This window comes from Ambystoma mexicanum, chromosome 5q (genome assembly GCF_040938575.1).
Source record: "Ambystoma mexicanum isolate Mex_15411 chromosome 5q, UKY_AmexF1_1, whole genome shotgun sequence".
Lineage (NCBI taxonomy): Eukaryota > Metazoa > Chordata > Amphibia > Caudata > Ambystomatidae > Ambystoma > Ambystoma mexicanum.
Genome location: NC_090933.1, coordinates 462,936,442 through 462,955,242, shown reverse-complemented (window position 1 = coordinate 462,955,242; position 18,801 = coordinate 462,936,442). Strand labels below are relative to the sequence as shown.

The window sequence follows — 18,801 nt, the reverse complement described above, 5'->3', positions numbered from 1 at the left end:
CATCAAGACTTTTCCATGGATACTTGCACTCTTTTTCAATATTTCTTATTTTTCACCGCTGAAGGAAAAGGGCAGAGTCAGCATAATCTATTTCCCGAAGCATCAAGACCATCAGCGCAGCGGCCACCTCCAGCGACAGAAGAGAGACTGGGTAATCCCTCCAATCAACGTGCCAGAAAATTCAAGAGGCGCTTTCCCCCAAGAATTAGTGAGGGTAAGCATGCTCCTTGTCTGTAAAGGCACACATTTATGAATGTAACAACTCAGTCATACGTTTCTTTTTAAAATATTGCACTTCTTGTCAAATCACACTGTAATATTTGCTGCTATTAGTGTCTTATGTGATGGTGCTCAATTTATTGACTTCAGGTGAATGAATGGCTGATTAGGATCCCCTGAGATGCCAACCTTTTACTGCAGATCACACAGAAATGTCCTAGGCAATCATTTAACCCAGTGCCTCCCCACCTGTCCACCCCGCCCCGTTGAGATATCCTATCTTGCTGTTATGTAGAAAAACCTATACAGACACAGCGAGACTCTTGTTAGAACGGCTTCTTACACGAGGCTTGAAGAAAAGCTAGAAGGCAGTACCGAAGGAGTAATGCATGATCTGGCCTTGGGGAAAAAGACAACGGCGTGCACCATGGGTTCAATCCCCATGCATTATGAGTTCAGTCCCAGGTTCAATCCCAGGTCAGTAGCTGAAGAAGTGGGTATTAAGTAAGATATAAACCAACAATAAAATAAAATAAATAAACTTGCATGTTTTGAGAATGGAAAAAAACGAAGTGCAGGGCCTATTGGTTTGGAGCATGACATGGAATAGGGAGTGCAGGCAAAGAAGAGGGGGAATCTTACCACCGAGAGAGAGGCCCAGTGCTGCATGTAGATGATAGTGGGAGATAGAAGTACAGAGTCACAGAGGTACAGAGTCTGGAAGTTCAAAAGGCTGTCTAAGCAAATCCAACTGTCATGCAAACCTTAATAGTGCAACCTCCTTGACCGTGCCCAATCTGGCTTCAGACCGCTCAGAGGAACGGAGTCCTCCCTCGTGTCAGTTTGGGATGACCTAAAAAGAACAGCGGATGCGGAAGGATGCGCTGTACTCATCCTCCATGACCTCTCTGCTGCCTTCAATACCATGGACCATACCATTCTCCTACACAAGCTACACTCTTCAGAAATCAAAGACACTGCCCTCAATTGGATCTCTTCTTTCATCTCTAATCACTCCCAAATAATGCCTCTCTAACCTTTCGCCGCTACATCCTGATGAGTACCAAAAGGAGCCCCACAGGGAGCATCCCTATCCCACTCCTCTTCAACATCCATCTGAACCCGCTCTCCACACTCATACGCTGCCACAATCTCAGCTGCTACAGCTACACAGATGACACCCAGATCATCCTTAAAAACCCCAAAACGCTGGGCTCCAACCGTCCAGATCTCTCATCATGCCTCTTATGCCTCTTGTATATTGATTACTAGATGAACACCGACCACCTCATCCTCAATCCTGGGAAAACAGAAATCCTAGTCAGCGCGAAAACAGCGCTCCTTCCCCAACCCATTCCCTGGCCTCACTCCCTATGCCCCTCCCTCACCCCTCACGTGCCCCAGCAACCTCCACCACAGCGAAAAACATTGGCTGCACACTGGACACAGATTTATCCCTCTCCCATCACATCAACTCGGTATCCAGAACCTGCTTCTTCCACCTACGCTCTCAGGCATATCTTCCCATACCTCACCAATCCTCACTGTTTCTCTGCCATCATCTCCATCATCCTCTCCCGCTTAGACTATACAAACCGCCTTTACCTAGGCACACCAGCGTTTCAACTAAGAAAACTGCAATGCTGCAGCTCGCCTGCTTATTAACCTCCCTCCCAGGGACCACATCAGTCCTACACTAAGAGTCCTCCATTGGCACCCCATTGGTCGACGCACTACCTTTAAAGCCATGTGTATCACTCACTGTGCCATCCACAACACCGGCCCGAAATTCCTCCAAGACAAACTCACTCTCTACCACCCCTCAAGGACACTCAGATCAGGCACAACATCTCTCCTAGTTGTCCCACACTACTACTGCACCAGACTGGGCGGATTCTCCTTCTCCGTCTAAGTACCGATTGTCTGGAACTCTCTGCCCCTGCACATTCGCAGCATTGATAATCACTTGGCATTCAGAAAGACCCTCCAAACCTGGATCTTCCCTTCCCCTCTTGAAACCTTCTTGCGCACTGTTCATACGCGCACAGAAACACTGGCCCAATCATGTCAACAAACCTATCCACCCAAACCTCCATGGATGCCAGCAGCGTTTGCAGCGGTACACTGTGATAACTTCAGCAGCCGCAGACGATCGTACATCACTCCCCCGCCCATCCCTCTGGGTCCCTTTCCGACTGCTCAAGCCCTCAATATACGGAGACCACAACTGCAGAGACCAGCCAATCGCATTGGACCTAGGAAAATGTCATTGAAGATTAATTCCAACCGAGATTAAGGTATGTATACCTTGCACCATGAGTTTAAGGTATGTATACATGGCACGGCCACCCATCCATACACTATAGAATGCAGCTATGGCTATGCAATTCAGCTCTCATAGCCGTCCACACTGAAACCCCTGATGTACCTCAATACATCTGCCCTTAGTATACAGTGACAACCTACAAAACATTTCGGTCTAGCTGGGTACACATTGAATCTCCAGCACTAGCACTCTAGCCTAAACCACCGACAACACCTGTCCACGTGCCTGACCTCCGGGCTGCTTACTGGAGCCGGAAAATGTAACTCCTAGAATTCCCCACACATGGACTTCGGTCTCTGAGCATGTTCCAACCACAAAGCGCACTGAGGCCATACAGGCCATACAAATGGGAAAAGGGTGCTATATAAATGACAAATACAATACAATACAATATATGTTTTTTTTCAAGCCTTTTCTACTGAGCCAAATCATCACCATAGTACTTCCAGAGTGCTAAGAATTGCCTGAAAGTTGGCATAGTGTGCCCCCACCATGGTATGCAGGCTGAAATCTGTGGAAGAAAAAAACAAAAGGGGGTAGTATGTGGGGAGCGGGGATAGAGGGTACAGATAAAATGTACAGCCATGTATGCAGCAGTTAAGCAGGAAAAAGAGCGAGTAGTGTTTGTGATAGGTTGGGTGCATGCTGATCTAGATGAACGGGGATCATTGATCAGTATTGTAGTGGGTACATTGTAAGGTGTCTGTATGGCATGGAGATATGTAGGAACATAGATAAATAGTAAATGCTAATAGTAATTTGTTGCTCTGTAGCAGATTAAAGATGTGCTCAAGCAGTCCCATTAAAGAGTGGTGGATTCAACCAAGCAAACCCTAGAATATTCAGCAGTTCCATGTGTTAATATCCCCGCAAAAATAAAGCGATACACAAATATCACCATATTTTTGCGCGATATTGACCCATGGACCCTGCGGGGGACACCTCCGCATTATTTTAAAATGTGCGGGGGACGCTCCCGCTCCCACAAAATATCCTTCCCAAAAATATCGCCTATGGCCGCGAGGCAAACGGCCATATGTACGGTGATATTTTTGGTGGGGATATTTTGTAGGGATACCTATTCAGCGACTGCCAAGCCAGAAAGCCAAAGAAGTAGCTAAATCAAATAGATACTGTGTGATAAGGCAATGTGGTTGGAAGCAAAAAGAGAACCAGGGAATGAGGGGACATGTGTCTGTCCTGTATGCAGTGAAAGCCTGGTGCCCTAATATTTGAAATGTTGTAAGGCCAGGGGTCTCAATAGGGATAATAAATGCTGAATTTTCTTTAGTGCTGATCTCGTCAAATATGTTTTCGAAGGGATCTAGCAGCAATGAACTGGGTATACCTATTTGGTTGTGGGCAGTAATGAGTAGGGTAATGTAGAGCCTTAGAATATTTGTATTTGATTTATTACATTTTTATATAGCGCTTTACGCCAAAGCGCTTTACAAGAGGACCAAAAGAATACAATAAGCATTGTAGAACAACATGTGAATCAAGTAACAGAGAGCAGTACATGCAACAGTTTACAACAGGTTACTTGAATGCAGAGGTGTAACATGAGGGATGTAAGACTGTAGTGGGAGAGGCAACAAGAAGGAGTTAGGATGGGTGTTAGGATCAAGAGAGAGAGGTAGTAGAATATGTCAGGGTGGGGATTGGAGGAAATGTGATTTTAGAGAAGATCGGAAAGAGGGGTAGGAGGAGATAGAGCGGATAAGGAGAGGGAGACGGTTCCAATGGTAGGGAGCAAGAAGTTGGAAGCAACGGAAGCGGGATGGGGCGCAGGGTGATGGAAAAGGAGCGAGTAGGAAAAGATCGCCAGAGCGGAGGGGGCGACAAGGGGTGTAGAAAGTGAGGAGAGAGGAAAGGTAGGGTGGAGCAAGACCATAGAAGGATTTGAAAACGAGACAGAGGAAATTAAATTTAAGATGGGAGTGAAAGGGGAGCCAGCCTAAGGAGGAGAGAGAAGAGGAGATGGAATCATAAGGTGAAAGAAGAAAGAGGGAGCGGATAGCAGAGTGGTATATAGATTTAAGGGGGGTTAAGTGCGCTGAAGGGAGACCAAAGAAGAGAGAGCAGCATAGATCTGAGACATAACGAGCTGAGTATTACAACTGGTCGAGGACAGCAATGGTTGCAGCGATTTCCACCATAGGATAAAACCTTCTCTGTTTCACTACACAGAGGAACACAGAAAGTCCATGCATTGACATTCTCCCAGAACTGCAAATCGGGCATGCATGTGGTCTATAAAATGTATATTATCAGCAACCTGAGACATATGACAGGCAAGCCTAACTTTGGCAATAAAAGAATGGGCTCAGGTCAAACTTAAGGTAGTAATGTTCACATGTCATATGAGATAAACGTCTTGAAGAGTGCAGTAGGAAGCACAGGCAGCTTAGACGCCAAAGGGCCATGGCCTTTGGGCAAAATCACAATGGGGATCACAAATTCATTAGGGACTGACATAATAGGCTTACCAGTAGGTCACAAAATACAATTGTGTGCTGTCCTTTACCTTGTCTTTGTGGGGTCAGAGTGCGGGCTGTGCATTTTCTAGTTGTAGGACTGTGGGAGGGTTATATTAACCTTTTGGCTTATATTGAGAGGTGCTATGGCCCTGGAAATGCTGGAAGGGGAGCAGTGAGCAAGGTGTGGACAAGCAACACTGCTTGGGGTACAGAGAGCAGCCATACAGTGAATCATCAGGTGCACAGATATCTGTCATGGTGGTGAGCTGGACTTCTTATGTGGCTGCATCTTGTGAAAATGGCACGACAGCAGGCAGAATCAGCAGAGAGCAGAAGCACATTGGGTCACACCCTATGAGCAAAATGAAGGTAAGACGAAACCCATCAGTAATACACAATGGGGAGCAGAAATACAGAGGCTCACAATATAGAAGCAGATCATGGGGTGGAGCAGGAATACAATTTCCAAAATAGAGGGATAAGCTAACATTGGGGTAGAACCCAGAAGCAAGATCACATTGATTGCGGAGCAGAAATAGAGGGAGACAGCCCAGGCGAACAGCACAGTGGGGTGTAACTCGGGAGAAAAACACAATAGGACCCAGGAGCCGTATCACAAAGGGGAGCAGAAAGACAGGCTGGCATAACCTATGGCTAAGATCAAAATGGGCATGCCAAAGGGCGAATTCACAATAGTGAACTGCAAGATAAACTAGGATGGCCAAACATTATACATAGAATGATTTTGTATGTTTCCTTAATGCTGCAGCCCACCAGAAGTCCATACAAGCGTGACACCTCGCGATAGGTATTGTGCAGCTATGGCGATCTGCTTAAGACTTTGCAGCGGCTCAGATTCAAGCATAGAAAATAGGCTAGATGGTGAATATGGTGCTGTCTGGGTGCAGGGAAAGCTACATACCTTAAGTGTAGCTCCCCGCGAAATGGCCAGGAAACGTGGACAAGATTGCAGGGGTGATGTGTGCCTCTGTGAAGCCTATTAAGCGTGGGGTAGAGCCATCATAGCAATAGAAACAGTCACAGGCTCCAGATTACTGGGCAGCGCCACTCCTGTCCTAACATGAGAAGGAGTGGCATCCGTTATGTACTAAATCCCACCATACGATTATGTGTTGCCATTTGCTTGGACACTTGGGGATAAGACTGAGGGCCCGATTCATGTAATTTCTTCAGGGTGCATTTTTGCAGTGCAAAGTCACTTTGAACTGTGCATATAATTCCATGAACCGGGCCCTGAAAGTTTATTATCAAATTCTATTTAGAGAGCGATTTTCATATTTGACGTGGTATGGAAGCTCCTGGACATTTTTTGCATATTTCTTGTGAAAGCCTGGCTCCTTGACAAAGCACTGCAACAAGCGTGAAACACGTGTATGCAAAATGCATTTGCAAGACATAAAAATATATTGCGCAAGCACTAAGATGTTGAGTCTTGTTCTCTTGACCTGGCCTTCAAAGATACTAAACTTATTTTTTAGATCTTAAAGGCATGAGATGGTCTTTATAACTTGTGGCTTCGGATTGCATTTTTCTAATCTCAAAGCTGTAATGCTTAGCCTGGAACAGTAAATTGGTGCCACTTTCTGGCTGAGTGTGAATGCGTTTTTTTGCTGATCCGCTGATTGGAACAGTACAGGCTTTAGAGCGGGAACATTTTGCTTTTGTACATTTTTGCATTTGGAAAGCTCTCAATCTAAAAAGGGAGTTTATTCAGAGTTCCTTTGTTCGTTTTGCATCACCCCACTTCCAAGCATGTTGGCTTCAAAGGACACAGTGTAGTATTTGTGATATTTCCTTGTTTATTGTGTGTTGTGTTCCTTGTTCGGTATAGGAGGAACTAAGCTCCAAGGGGCAGCAAGGCGCCTTAAGAGAACACCGACGGTGCAAGGAGAACCGCAATTATGAGGTGTTTCGCATACATTGTGGGGGGGACTAATTGAGACTGGATTACAGAAACCAGGATGTGATGGGTTTGGTGAAATAAGGAAGCGGGGGGATTCTGATATTCACTTGGGGCAGTATTAGGCAGTGTGCTTGTACCCCAGGATTTTACATTAGACAATATTAAGGCACAGGAACAAAAGCAGGCAGTCACATTGTAGATCGAATGCTAAGTGGAGTAGTACCTAGGTCTTCCAACTCAGCAATGCACACTAGTTCCATGCTCCCTCTTCTACAATCAGCATCACTTGCATCGCCTTGGCAACAGGGTTGCACAAGAGCACTCTGTGCCTGCTCATCAGTGTCTTCTATTATCAGTTACTGATCAAAGTCTTTTATACTGTTTTTGTGAAATAGGTAGGTGTATCAATATCACAAACGTGGTTTGTCAGGCAGGTCACCATGGCTCCAAAAAGGAGCTCGAACGAGTATTTCTTGCTGCATGTTTTGGGAAGTTGGAGCAAAAGGATTTTTAATAAGTAAAAACGTAGTTCTCATTCTTGGCTGGTGCACTTTTAAGCAAGTAAAATGGATGGTACATTTAAAAAACAGATCCTTTTTTTATAATCAACGATTCTTTTTAGCTAGCAAGTCCCTTAAAAGAAAATATGCATGTTAATGGCAAAGGCCTATAGCAGAGGTCCTCTTTGTGGAAGGCTTTGCTCATGCCACTAGTCTGAACACATCACCGGAACAGTGCAGGCAGCATAAAGGGCCAGACACGTGTATTTACACCATATTATATATTTATTTTTTTAGGGTATTGGCCTGATTATATGGATGAAAATAGGAGAGTTTGCTTCTTACCTGGAACCCTAGAGGCCTCATTGCATATGTATGCCCTCATGAAAGGGTCCAGTGAGGAAACCCCAGGCGTGTGCACAACATGCAGTATCCACTCAGACAAGCCGCAGCACAAGGATAGCACTACCGCGCCAATGGGCATACAAACCTATCAGATTGCATGAATACATCTCCTGCTAGTATTTGTCTGTTTTGAAACTGATGGTTTGTCATAGCCTGATTGGGTGTCCGCCAGAAGAATTATAATCAGTTCTGCCTTTTGGTCCGCCAGTAACGTTGTTGAGTTGCCAGAGTGTGCAATGCCGTTTCACAAGCTCAACAAGCACTGGGGTGCAAATACACTCTTATGTATATTTAACATCGAGAAACCTATTTTGAGATCTAAATATAATGCCTCTTATTAATCAGTACATTATGCGGTTATCATTTCAACAGCGAAAATCCGAAATCTTTTATCGTGCGCAGAATTAGAAAATGCACAGCTGCTGAATTGAACTGTATACCCGAAGACCAAGTTGCAAGCAGAATGTGTGAGCATGCACATTTTAAGAAAGATATGTTATCTTCTTGCTTTGCTAAGTCTAAGCAAAAGTTCCACATAATGTTGTAAGCTAACATTTAATGCAATGCTGCCAGCTATCGCTATGTCGCTTAGCTTGCCAGCAACCACAGATTCCTTTTTTCCAATTTCAGACTTGTCATTGTGACCTAGTTGACCTGCTTTGGGAGTAGAGATGCTCAAAGCAAATATGTTCAGCGTTACGTCATTAAAAATGAATCATTGCCCACAGGGATCGACGATCACTCCGCTGTACCTGTTAGCGTGAAGGTTCTGTCTTCAAAATCAGGATGCAAACAGAAGCTAGGAACACCTCTGTTTAAAGTTCACAGTTCCAAGCAAAAGCTCTTGGTAGAGTTGATATTAATGCAGCCACACTTTTAAGGTATATTTATGTTAATGTTAATAATTCTTGTACCGCACACTGTTGCCACTTGCGTTGTCGCTTGGTGCTCTGGCAGATCTGCAATGGGAGGGGGGATTGAGAGGGAGAAGTACAAGAGATCTTTGGTGTGCTGTTGGCATCTTCAGTTCGGAGAAACCGGTTATTGAACATAGGTGCGTTTTTAGATTGGTAGCTGTCATGTCATGTGGTTGTTGTGGTATGATTGTGCGTGGTTTGGTTCCATGTTGGGTGTTGTGAAGTGCGTGTGGTTTGTGGTGCCGTAGAGGTATGGTGTGTTTAGTTCAGAGTTTGAGACTGAGTATGTAGAATGGTGAGTTTTTAGTACGGTTAGTTTGGAAAAACACAGTTCAAACCTTCAACAATCCATCCAAGAGTGATACACTCCCTACCCCCAACAGCGAGTTAAGTCCAGCATATTTCCTACCCCCAACAGCCAGTTAAGTGCAGCACATTTCCTGCCCCCAGAAAACCATCTAAGTGTGATACATTCCCTACCCCCAACAATCCATCTAAGTGCAATACATTTCCTCCCCCCAGCGATCCATCTAAGTGTGACACATTTCCTACCCCCCACAATCCATCTAAGTGCGAACATCATGGGGGAGCACTTACCTCCACCAGGACGGAGCTGCAGGACCCGCTTTCACAGGCCTGCTGCAGCTCTAAACACTGTCCTGGTTACTGATCAGTTAGGAAGCTAAACGTCTAAGGGGAGTAGCCAATCAGAGGGGAGCGGAGGATGCACGAGGACGGGTGGGAAACGGGTAAAGCAATACCACAGGCACAAGAAAGAAAGCACACAGAGAAACAACAATGGAGGGGCTAAGAGTGGGCAAAGAACTGAGAAAAAAGGCATACAAATGAAAAGGGAGGGACTAAGCGCAGACAAAGAACTGAGACAAAAGGCAGAAAATAAAAATGGAAGAGCTAAGGGGACAAAGCAGAGAGAAGGGGCTGAAAAACGAAAATGGAGGGGCTAAGAGGGGGCAAAGAGCAGAGAGAAAGGGCTACTGATGGGCTCAGTAATTGAGAACTAGGCTGCAATACTAGATGGTCTTTACTAGCTGATACGTAACTTATGCACATGAACCACCTTCCTTATTCATCCCCCATTGGGCGCCATGTCAACATGCTGCACTTAAACCACTTGATCAGACAAGGACGTGAGATACAACCAGACATTAGTGGGTGATACAGTTTTTTTTGTCACTAAACAAGGTCACTCTCTGGCTGCCACTCCCAATGGACACACCCTCGCCTCCCTTGCACAGAGGCCCTGGTGCAATTGAGGACACAAGGTCTACCCTCCAGGTCAAAGGCCACTCCTCTGCCTGCTCCTTGCTCTGCACTGCCAGCGTCAGGGCCTCTGCCATAGGCAGTGAGAACTGGAGCTCTTGCTTATTGCGGCGCCCATCCTTCAAAATGTAGATGACTCTGCAGATGTTCAGAGGTAGCCATGTGAGGCTGCTGGTCCTTCGAGCTCTTGTAAGACAGCAGCTTGTCTATCAATCACACTCTTCCTAAGAACACAAAATGAAAGGTCAGCGAAGAAAACTGTTCGGGGATCGGCAAGGTAGCAGACAGATCTCTCACAGCAGGACTGAGATACAAATATTGAATATGGGGCTCACAAGGATGCTACTTTCACTGCTTCTGCCCCGCCATCATCACACCTGGCACGATGAATGGTCTAAGTTGAGGTAGAAAGTCTTGACTTTTCATTATTTTGAAGAAACTCTGATAGGGTGATATGGATATATTTGCTCGATTTCTGGACCACTGGCAGCAGTTCTGCCTGCAGTGCATGAAGATGCTGCCCTATGGAACTCTTCTCACTCACACATTGTATGAGAATCAAGGACCGCTTCTTTGCAAAACGTGACCCAGAGAAAGGCCTCTATGATTGCAGCATCAAAAGTTAAGACATGATGCACCTCCATTGGCATTTCTCCTGCACCTTGAATCCTAGGGACACAAGATCAAGTAATATTAGCCCCCTGGGGAAATGGTGGCATTCAATCAGGAGTCTTGGAACGGCTGGTGAAACCGCGGATTTCATTCCATCCCTCGTTCTGCCATTTTCCTTGACATGAGCCCCATTCCCTCTTCCTGGGGGGCCTCAAACCTAACACCTCCCAGCTTTCCCCTCCTCAGTCACCTGTCTTGCATACACTTACCTATCCACCTCTTTCTCCCGCTCTGGCACTGCATCCCTGCGGATTGCCACCTAAACATGGAAAGGAAACAGCTTTGTTTTTTTTTATTTTTAAGGACATCAGGCAAACGCAGGGCAAGCGCGCATGATTTTCTTTAAAAAAGAGCACATTATCAGCATTTGAAAGAGTTCTGGGTGGTAATGTTTCAGGTGGGCTTTGGCCTTGTCAGCCCTGACCCTGCACTTCAATCGGGCCTACATAGTCCACGACGCTGACTTAACTCTGCATTACAAAATGATGGACTATGCAGTAGGCTTTAAGGTGTAATCTATCAAGTATTGTACAACTTCATTTTCCAATTTACAAAGGCTAAAGTTGTGATTTCCAAAGTTTCAGTTCATATTATTATTGCACATTAACTTGTTAGATATATATATTTTTTTTAAATAACGGCAAATAGTAATTAGATAATTTGGTGTAATCATACAGTGTGCAAAACCTAGCAAACCGCTATTTGTTAGAACTGAATCAATCTCTTCTGTCACTGCACTTCCCTTTCCATTAACTGGAGTGTCACTGTGTCGAGTGCCTAATATCTGAGCATACCAAGGCCAGTTGACCATATTAGAAGGTTGCATATATTGGCAATTCACTGCCTCATTTATTTAGTTTAGTTTCACACTCCCATGTTGCCCTGGGTCCACCTCAGAGTGCTGTTACAGAGCAGATATTGGTTGCAGCTAATATCAATTTCCAGGGTCTATACCATTTCCGGTGTGGTGGTTAGCCCTATCAATACACACACAGGGCCTCTTTGTATAGAGCCTTCTTCAGTTCAAGTTAAAATAATGTTACTTGCCTGTATATTGAGATGGCTCCAAAGTCAAGGAGCTTGTACTCAGATGGATTTAACATGATGGCTTTCATGCCCTGGCAGGGGGGCGGACTTGGCTGGTAACGGCCCGCCAGCCCAAGACATGGTTGGCCCGAGTAAAGGGGAAACTAAAGAGAACAATAAAGTAATAGTTCACTAATCATGACTGTAGTTTCAGAGTCAGACAAGAAATTGTGTGACCTCGCGTTTGTCCTAACGAAAAGTGGCACAACAAGCCTATGGGTATCTGAGAAGCCCCTTGCCAGGCTGACAGGGAACTCAGCATGGCACAAAGCATGGACAGGGAAAGGCTGGTATCCAAAAGTAGAAGATGCCAGGGAAACACGAGAAGGTGTCGAGGAAGTAAGAACAAGTGTGGAACGTGACCTGGGGAAACAGGGCGTGGGTAGAGGCAATAAAGTGGCAGTTGGCAGAGGTTAGGGATTATAGGGAGGGGGGGAATATGGGTTGTTGTTTGTCCCTGATTGCTGTTGTACATCGACCAGACTGTACGACATATGTTTCTGAAGTCAAACGCACAGCCATGTGTTGTCAATAAATGCAAATAAAAGTTGTTTAATTAAAAAAGTAATGTATGTAGATGGTGAGGCAATCCAGTTCAGATATTTTATTGCAAAAAGAGGGTTTGCCTTCTGCAGCTGCAAGAACAATATCACTCTTCCAATAACAGTTGTTACCAAAGTTAGGTTTGTGAGTCGTCTTGCATTCATTTCGTCTATGCATGTTTTGGTCTTTGACTTGTTATGTTGACTACTTTGCTTGACGTGGGTGTAACATGGTGCTTTTTTCCTTTTGTTATTTAGATCCGATCTGATCGAGATAAAAATCTTTCGCTGCGCTACAGTGTTACAGGACCAGGAGGCGACCAACCTCCAACTGGTATCTTCATTATCAATCCGCTATCCGGGCAACTGTCTGTGACAAAACCACTGGATCGGGAACAGATTGCGTCTTTCCACGTAAGTTGTTAAATGAATGACACCTACTAACATTTCTCTTGGCCTTTATCAGGGGGATCATTTGCACCAGTTAAGTGTTCTCAGCTGACATTTGGAATGATATTGTAAGTTGAGCTGTCGCCTCGCAGTGTCCACTCCACTGGGAAGAATATATGTGTTGGCTTCCTCGGCCACACTCATTGTTTTTGGTTACATTACTCTCTGTCATGTTAATGTAAATTACGGCTGCAATAGAGATTACTAACCAGAATTCCAAAGTTTATTTAAGAGATTTTAATGTGGTTACCTTTTGTAAATTGATCAGAAATAACACAAATTACGGACGCCAACCTGGATGTAATTGAGAGAAGTTTGGTAGACAGCAATTTACAAATATAGCTGCACTTTTTGAAATGTAATCTTAAAATACTATGCCCTTCTAAATCGAAAATATAGATATAATAAGTCTCACGTCATTATTAATGTATTACTGTATATCATATTTTCAACACTGTCTAATTTGTGTGGGCATAGGATGCTTGGCTAAATTTGTCTTGAGTCCCATGCCTGTCCGACTTGTTCATGCCTAGCCTGTTACCAAAGTTATTTTGTTATTCCATCGCCTCATTTTGGAAGGTTAAATGCAGTCCCCATTTCCACCAAGCGCATATTTGGAATAAAGTCTTCATCCGAAGATATCAATCTGTCAAATAAAGTTGTGCATATAGGTTTTTGAGGAGCGGTGGAGACTGTGAAGTTCAAGAAATATAGTAATAGGTAGAAACTGCAATGATATTAAAAAAAAGCTAAATATCTGCAATACAGCCAACTTCCTTTAAACAGGCAAATATCTCATTTCATATGCAACTTAAATCGAATTCAATTATTTGTAACCCTGGGGACATTCATTTGGGGGAGCTTGCACTATCTGTTGCTGACCCACAGTAGACTGGTTACTAAGCTATCTTTGGAATCCCCAACTTGCCTACAACATATGTTCGTATTTATTACATATCACTATAAGGAGCACGGACTCCCAATAATAACATCAAACAAGAAATTGAGCTACAAATGACTTATTTTCAACTTGAAGTCTCCTATACTTAGGACATCTTCCCACTGTAATTATTTGAATGTCTCCTCAATTGGTTACTTTAATGCTTTCTGTGATCTTCTGGGGTGATCTTTAGTATCCTCTTTCAACGATACATTGATTACTTGGAGAGGATTTACATGTTCTGGACACACACATTGAAAAGGAGTGTTGTTTTCTGCATAAAGCGATTTTGCTACCTCAGGTTGCTATATCCTAGCTTGGCGGAAAGTCTATCAATTTACAGGACCTCTGTGGGAGGTTCAGAGTGACTTGTTTCAACACGGGGCAGGATCAGCCGCGTTTAGCTCCCTGAAGACCTGGCAGGCCGTAATAAAAGACATTAGGTGCTGCCCCTTTCGGATCCATATTGGGGTTTAGACCTGAAGAAGGGGGACAGTTATGAACAGCTTCTTTCGGGTCTCTGGGGTAAACCTAGAGTGGACTGGTCTTGGGCATTATCACTGGCCATTTTTCTTTATTTTAACACATTTTAGCACTCAGTCATCGCTCAGTCTAAGTCCCTGACACCCATCAGGAGACTTTGCCTGGGCTATCTCCTTTGGGTGGTGCTTTTGGTGGGACAGGGCTAACCCTCCCTTAAGCTGTCTTATTTGCTGCATGGTGTAGGGGGGTGTCTCTCCTCTGGCAGAGCGGGCACAGGCTACTCCACAAGGAGGAGGGCCTCTGTCAGAGGCTTTGCATTACTCTGTTACCGTAGCTCTATGGCACTGGAACCTTCCTGATGAAGAGGCAAATTCAGAAAGAAGCGCAAAGTACCGCCGCCCCCTTCTCGGCTCATTCTCTTATCTCGTTCCCAAATCAGGGTACTGCCTTTGGCTGGGTCACTACTGCCACCTTCTAGAACTCACCAGGCTGCTGATGTGCCTATTCTGGCAGGCTGTTCCTGGGGAAATTACATCAGGCCTTGATCTGCAATTGAAACCTGGCTGCCATTCACTTATAGCGGAACCCTGACGCTCATTTCTGGCACAGTAGCCTGAAGGCAAGTCAAACATTTACAAGCTTGTCCACTTCACATCACTAGTTACCCCTAAGGGGATTAGAAGGAAAATTACATAAACCCTGAATTGTAAAGGTTTTGCATTGTATTAGCCATTCAATAAACACGTTAAAACATGATACCTGTCTCATCTATTTGAGTATTGAATTTTCATGTATTTTGCCTACTTTAATCAAATGACTGTGCCTGAAAAACAATTTAATCAGAGTTTGCCTTATTCCGCAAATGGAAACTCCCGAAACTGCTGACACTTTGATACAGTTTATTTCTGTGTACACAATCAAATCACTTGGTGCCTTTGAATTATTCTCACAGAAAGTTGTCATGAATTATTTGAAGAAGTAGGCATTAGACCAATTCCTTGGGACACAATTAACGTGTATATATCTTTAGTGTGTCCCTTTTCCTCATATCTCAGATGTCAGAACATGTTGCGAGCACACTTCATACACCACGCAGGTGATTAGTGATGTGCGATTTAATGTTTGGGTGAAACAGCGGTGCATTCGCTAGTAACCTTTTGGCCCTCCAGCAACCCCCAGGATTAACCCACATGATGTAAAAGATGGAAAGATACACCACAAATGGTTTCTACATGTTTTCGGTAGAATCCATATTTAGAATGTTTCGCCTTAGAACGAGTCGAAAGAAATCAGGCTTTTTCTTGTGGTTTGAGGCCTTGATCACATGACTCACCGAGGGCCAAAAAGGGCGCAAGAGCAAGATAAAAGAATCCTGGGAGCGTGCTCGGGCAGATGTTGGGTGAAGGAGTAGATGTGCAAGGATTATCAATTACAGATAGGGGAAAATGTGGCTCAACAACGTCTTACCAGTACGTTTTGCTATCCCGAGTGTCTGCCAATGGAATGTGTCCTTGAATGGAATGTGTACAGCCATTCTGACTTGTAATCCTTGAAGGAGGATTACAGGCTCTTCATTCTGTTGTGGTAATTACAAACAGTATCTTTGAACTTCCTTAAACAGTTTGATTGATGTGATATTACAACTGACTCCCTCAGGAATTGGAGCCTTAGATGTAATTCTGAGGAAGGCTTTTGATCCTTTCAACCTCGTTTCAACCTTATATATTTGGTACCCTAGACTTGAGCTCTGATGTTGAACTGCTTCCGTCTCTGGCATTGTATGCCATGGATCTGAAAAATAGTTTGTCGAAGTTCCTCAGAGTGGTCTCGCCTCGAAGCACTTTACCGATTCCAAACAAGTTGCCAATTTCGTCCAGCGTCACTTTGCTGACAAGATTAGAATAAGGCCCTCAGTCTTTTTTTTTAGAGTAACATGCTTTTCATATTCCACAATCTAGTGGTTGGTTTATAGTATTACAGGTTTACTTCCAAAGAAAAGGTTGGCATCCACATGGGTGCTCTTGTTGCTTATCCCATGTGGAGCGTTATATTAATCTAGGGAGTTCATTCCCAACCCCAATCAAGGAGCCCTACAACACTCACTTATTTTTATTTGTTAGCGCTGGCCTTATTGAAGACTCATATAGAGCCACATAAATCTCCCCCCTATGCCAACAGTGAGCCAAGAACCAGGCCGGGGTATAGAAAGCACATATATTTATTTTAATTATGAGCTCAATGAATAATATTTGTTTTCAATCAAAGCCGCCACCTTCTTTGTGGTAGAAAACACAGCTTCAATTACAAAACACACTTTTTCTACATTTACCTTTGTTTCACAAACATGGAACACAGGCTAAATAAACTTCCAAAACTCTTTTCCCATGAACCCAGTTGAATGTTGAATTTCAATAATAAGGCACACTACTTGAACATAATCTTCACGTTTCTGGCTGAAAGTATTTCAGTGTCAAACATAGGCACAAATATAGTTTTATGAAAACTAGTTCACCTTCAAGACTTGAGATATGAAGTTCCCGGCGCACTCAGAAAGCAAGAATTTGAAATTACAGATTTGTTAAAATGCCTGTGTCAAATATTACACCAAAATTTAGCTTAGGAATAGACACAGGGTTGATTAAAAAAACAACACATACATCACACGTTCATTGTTGGATACATAAGAGATCACTTTTGCAAAGCACCAGCCCCAAAAACACAAGCATCAATGACATGAAGCACCCTTCTGTTGAGAAAGGCCAGGTCTAGGGAGTGGGGACAATTTAGAAGTTTCATTTTCCAGGACCCCACTCACTTAAAGGCCTGTTTTGGGGAAGTTGGACAGTCAAATGGAGATGATTATGAATTTTGGTTTTTTAGACCCCCCTTCACTTATAGGCCCGTGTTGGGGCAGTTGACTGTTTTGAATTTTCATTTGTGGGGCCAAGGACACCCCTTGGTTAAATACAATGTTGAAAGGGTGGTGACAATTGGAAATTTCGTTTTAAGATAAGAATACCTTTTCTTAAAACGCTTATTCTTGGGACAAGTATCTTTTGGGTTAAAAGGCAAGGTTTGGGGATGGTGACCATTATCAATTTAGTTTTGGTGGCAAGTACATCTTTTGTTTAAAAGCATGTTTTGGTAAGGGGTTCAGTTGGGAATTTTTGTTTTTGGAAGTGATACCCCTTCTCATTAGAGAAGTCAGCGGTGAACAGAAAACTCAAGGCACCCCAATTACTTTAAATTACCATCTTGTATCTTCCACGAGGGGGTGAAAGTTTTGAATTCTTCCAAGCTCCCCTATGCGTCAATCTATGTGGGAGTTAATTAAATTAATATACAGTGAAATTTGCTAAGCGTCTACAGATTATTACCCCCCACCTACTAATGGAAGAGAACCCACTATGAAAGGGAATTGGTTAATTAAATAGATCCCCACGCCGACATTTGTTTGGACAATCTACTTACTTTTGGAAATCTCCAGTCTCTGCACTCATGGAGACTGAGCAGAGCTTTGCTCTTAGGGGAAAACAGGATTATGGCCAGCACGTCATTCAGTCAGTGGAATTCCACAGCAATCCTCCCTCTATTGTTCATGGAAAGCCTCAGAGCCTCTGTTTTCTAGTCTCCCCAGCTCCAGCCCTCTTCCAATATTTCCACTCAAGTGCAATTTCAGCAGATCTCCTTTGGTGATGTTTGGCAGCTCTCGTTAGTGCAAGACCTTTTTATTCTCTAAGCACCTCCCATGGAAAATGACCATGAGGTGCTGCTAACTTATGATCTCACAACCAGGATTGGACATTCACATTTCTCTCCAACCCCCAAGTCCAGCCCCTCTCTAAGGACTGGTTCAGGAACCTAAAACAGAAATATTGCAACTCCCATTGTTTTAATGTCCAGTTTTACCAACAAAAAGTACCTACATGGCAAAAGTTTGTAATTTAGTAATAAATGCTGTGATATATATATATATATATATATATATATATATATATATATATATATATATATATATATATATATATATATATATATATATATATATATATATGCTTCAGCTAATCATAGGGATTTGATAAAAGAACACTGTGTACACACCATGTTGCACAGGCGCATGGCAATTTTTTGCCTTTTATACAAAAAGTATAATAGTTATGAGCATGCAATTTACTCTCCAGATACCTAATTTTACCCTCCGACCAGCTCGCCAATTCTTAAATTCAGGAAATGTTTGTGGCAGCCAGAAACAGCATTCAGGTTATAACATGATTTCAAAAAATCATATGTGGATAAAAATTTACATCAGAAGGAACAGCGTGTTACTAGCTTTCAAATGACCTATGAATGGACGCATTGTGACCTATTGTTGGTGAGAAAATCACTAGTTACGATAGTCCATTTAAATGAATGTGAGATTGTCACACGTATGCAAATCTTAATTCTCATTTCTCCAGGCCAGTTTCATTTCTTGGCAAGCATCTGACCAGAGCCTTCTGCACTGAATGTTTTTTTTTTAAGGGTGGGGTAAAAGCCATTAGCCTCTTTGTTTAAAAGTTGGTGGGCTGAGGAGATC

General features: G+C 43.5%; 1 protein-coding gene across 1 annotated transcript in view; it reads left to right on the top strand.

Annotated features, from left to right (window-relative positions):
* CDH2 (cadherin 2) overlaps nt 1-18,801 on the top strand; it is a 419,239-nt gene that overhangs the window by 331,027 nt on the left and 69,411 nt on the right. The window contains exons 4-5 of the mRNA XM_069620955.1: nt 65-214; nt 12,611-12,766. Of these exons, the coding sequence (XP_069477056.1) occupies nt 65-214; nt 12,611-12,766 (306 nt within the window). The remainder of the gene's footprint in view (nt 1-64; nt 215-12,610; nt 12,767-18,801) is intronic.